The sequence below is a fragment of the Aotus nancymaae genome, unplaced genomic scaffold (genome assembly GCF_030222135.1).
Source record: "Aotus nancymaae isolate 86718 unplaced genomic scaffold, 86718_ANA_hifiasm-v0.15.2.pri h1tg000012l, whole genome shotgun sequence".
In the NCBI taxonomy this organism is placed as follows: Eukaryota; Metazoa; Chordata; class Mammalia; order Primates; family Aotidae; genus Aotus; species Aotus nancymaae.
In genome coordinates, this window is record NW_026988423.1 from 28,861,628 (window position 1) to 28,862,500 (window position 873).

Below are 873 nucleotides of genomic sequence, written 5' to 3' on the forward strand. Positions count from 1 at the left end.
AAAAGTGAGTAAAAATGATGAGAAAAGAAAGATGTAAGTGGGATTGCGCTCACTTCAGCAGCACATATACTAAAAGTGGGAATTAATTATTGAGAGAACACTCAAATTTCCTTAACATAGTAATAAAGAAATAAGAAGATTGCTACTAAAACTACTGTAATTAAAGATGCAGAATCTCTGCCCTACAACTATATAAACAGAAAGTTACTGTTTCTGGTCAAAACTTTCTCCCACTAAGGGTTTTTCTCAGAGCAAATTGAACATCTTTGTTCCTTAAGCTGTAAATTAAGGGGTTCAATAAAGGAACTGTATTGGTATAAAAGACAGAAGAGATTTTTCCCTTATCCATTGACCCAGAAGAAGATGGTTTGAAATACACAAATGCACTTGACCCAAAAAACAGAGAAACAGCAATTATATGGGAACTGCAGGTGCTGAAGGCTTTAGACCTGCCTTCAGTGGAAGTGATTTGAAGGATGTTGGACAAAATAAAACCATAAGAGATAAAGATGGTGACAGTGGGCACAATGATGTTGATGCCCACCACAATGAAAACCACCAGCTCATTGATATAGGTGCTGGTGCAGGAGAGCTGGAGCAGAGGGAGGATGTCACAGAAGTAGTGATTGATGGCGTTTGCCTCACAGAAGGTCAGTCTCAGCATGCATCCAGTGTGGGCCATGGCCCCAGAGAAGGCCATCAGATAGGAACCAAGCATAAGGCTGGAGCACACTCTAGGGGACATGGCAAGGTGATACAGAAGTGGGTTACAGATGGCCACATAGCGATCATAGGCCATTGAGGTCAGCACATAACATTCAGAAATGGCAAAGAAACAGAAAAAGAAAAGCTGGATCATGCATCCCTTGTAGG

The 873-nt window shown here is 41.0% G+C and overlaps 1 protein-coding gene across 1 annotated transcript in view; it reads right to left on the reverse strand.

Annotated features, from left to right (window-relative positions):
• Positions 1-217: 217 nt before the first annotated feature.
• Positions 218-873, reverse strand: part of LOC105729729 (olfactory receptor 8B3-like) — a 933-nt gene continuing 277 nt past the window's right edge. The window contains exon 1 of the mRNA XM_012470644.2: positions 218-873. This exon is cut by the window's right edge and continues 277 nt beyond it. Within this exon, the coding sequence (XP_012326067.2) occupies positions 218-873 (656 nt within the window).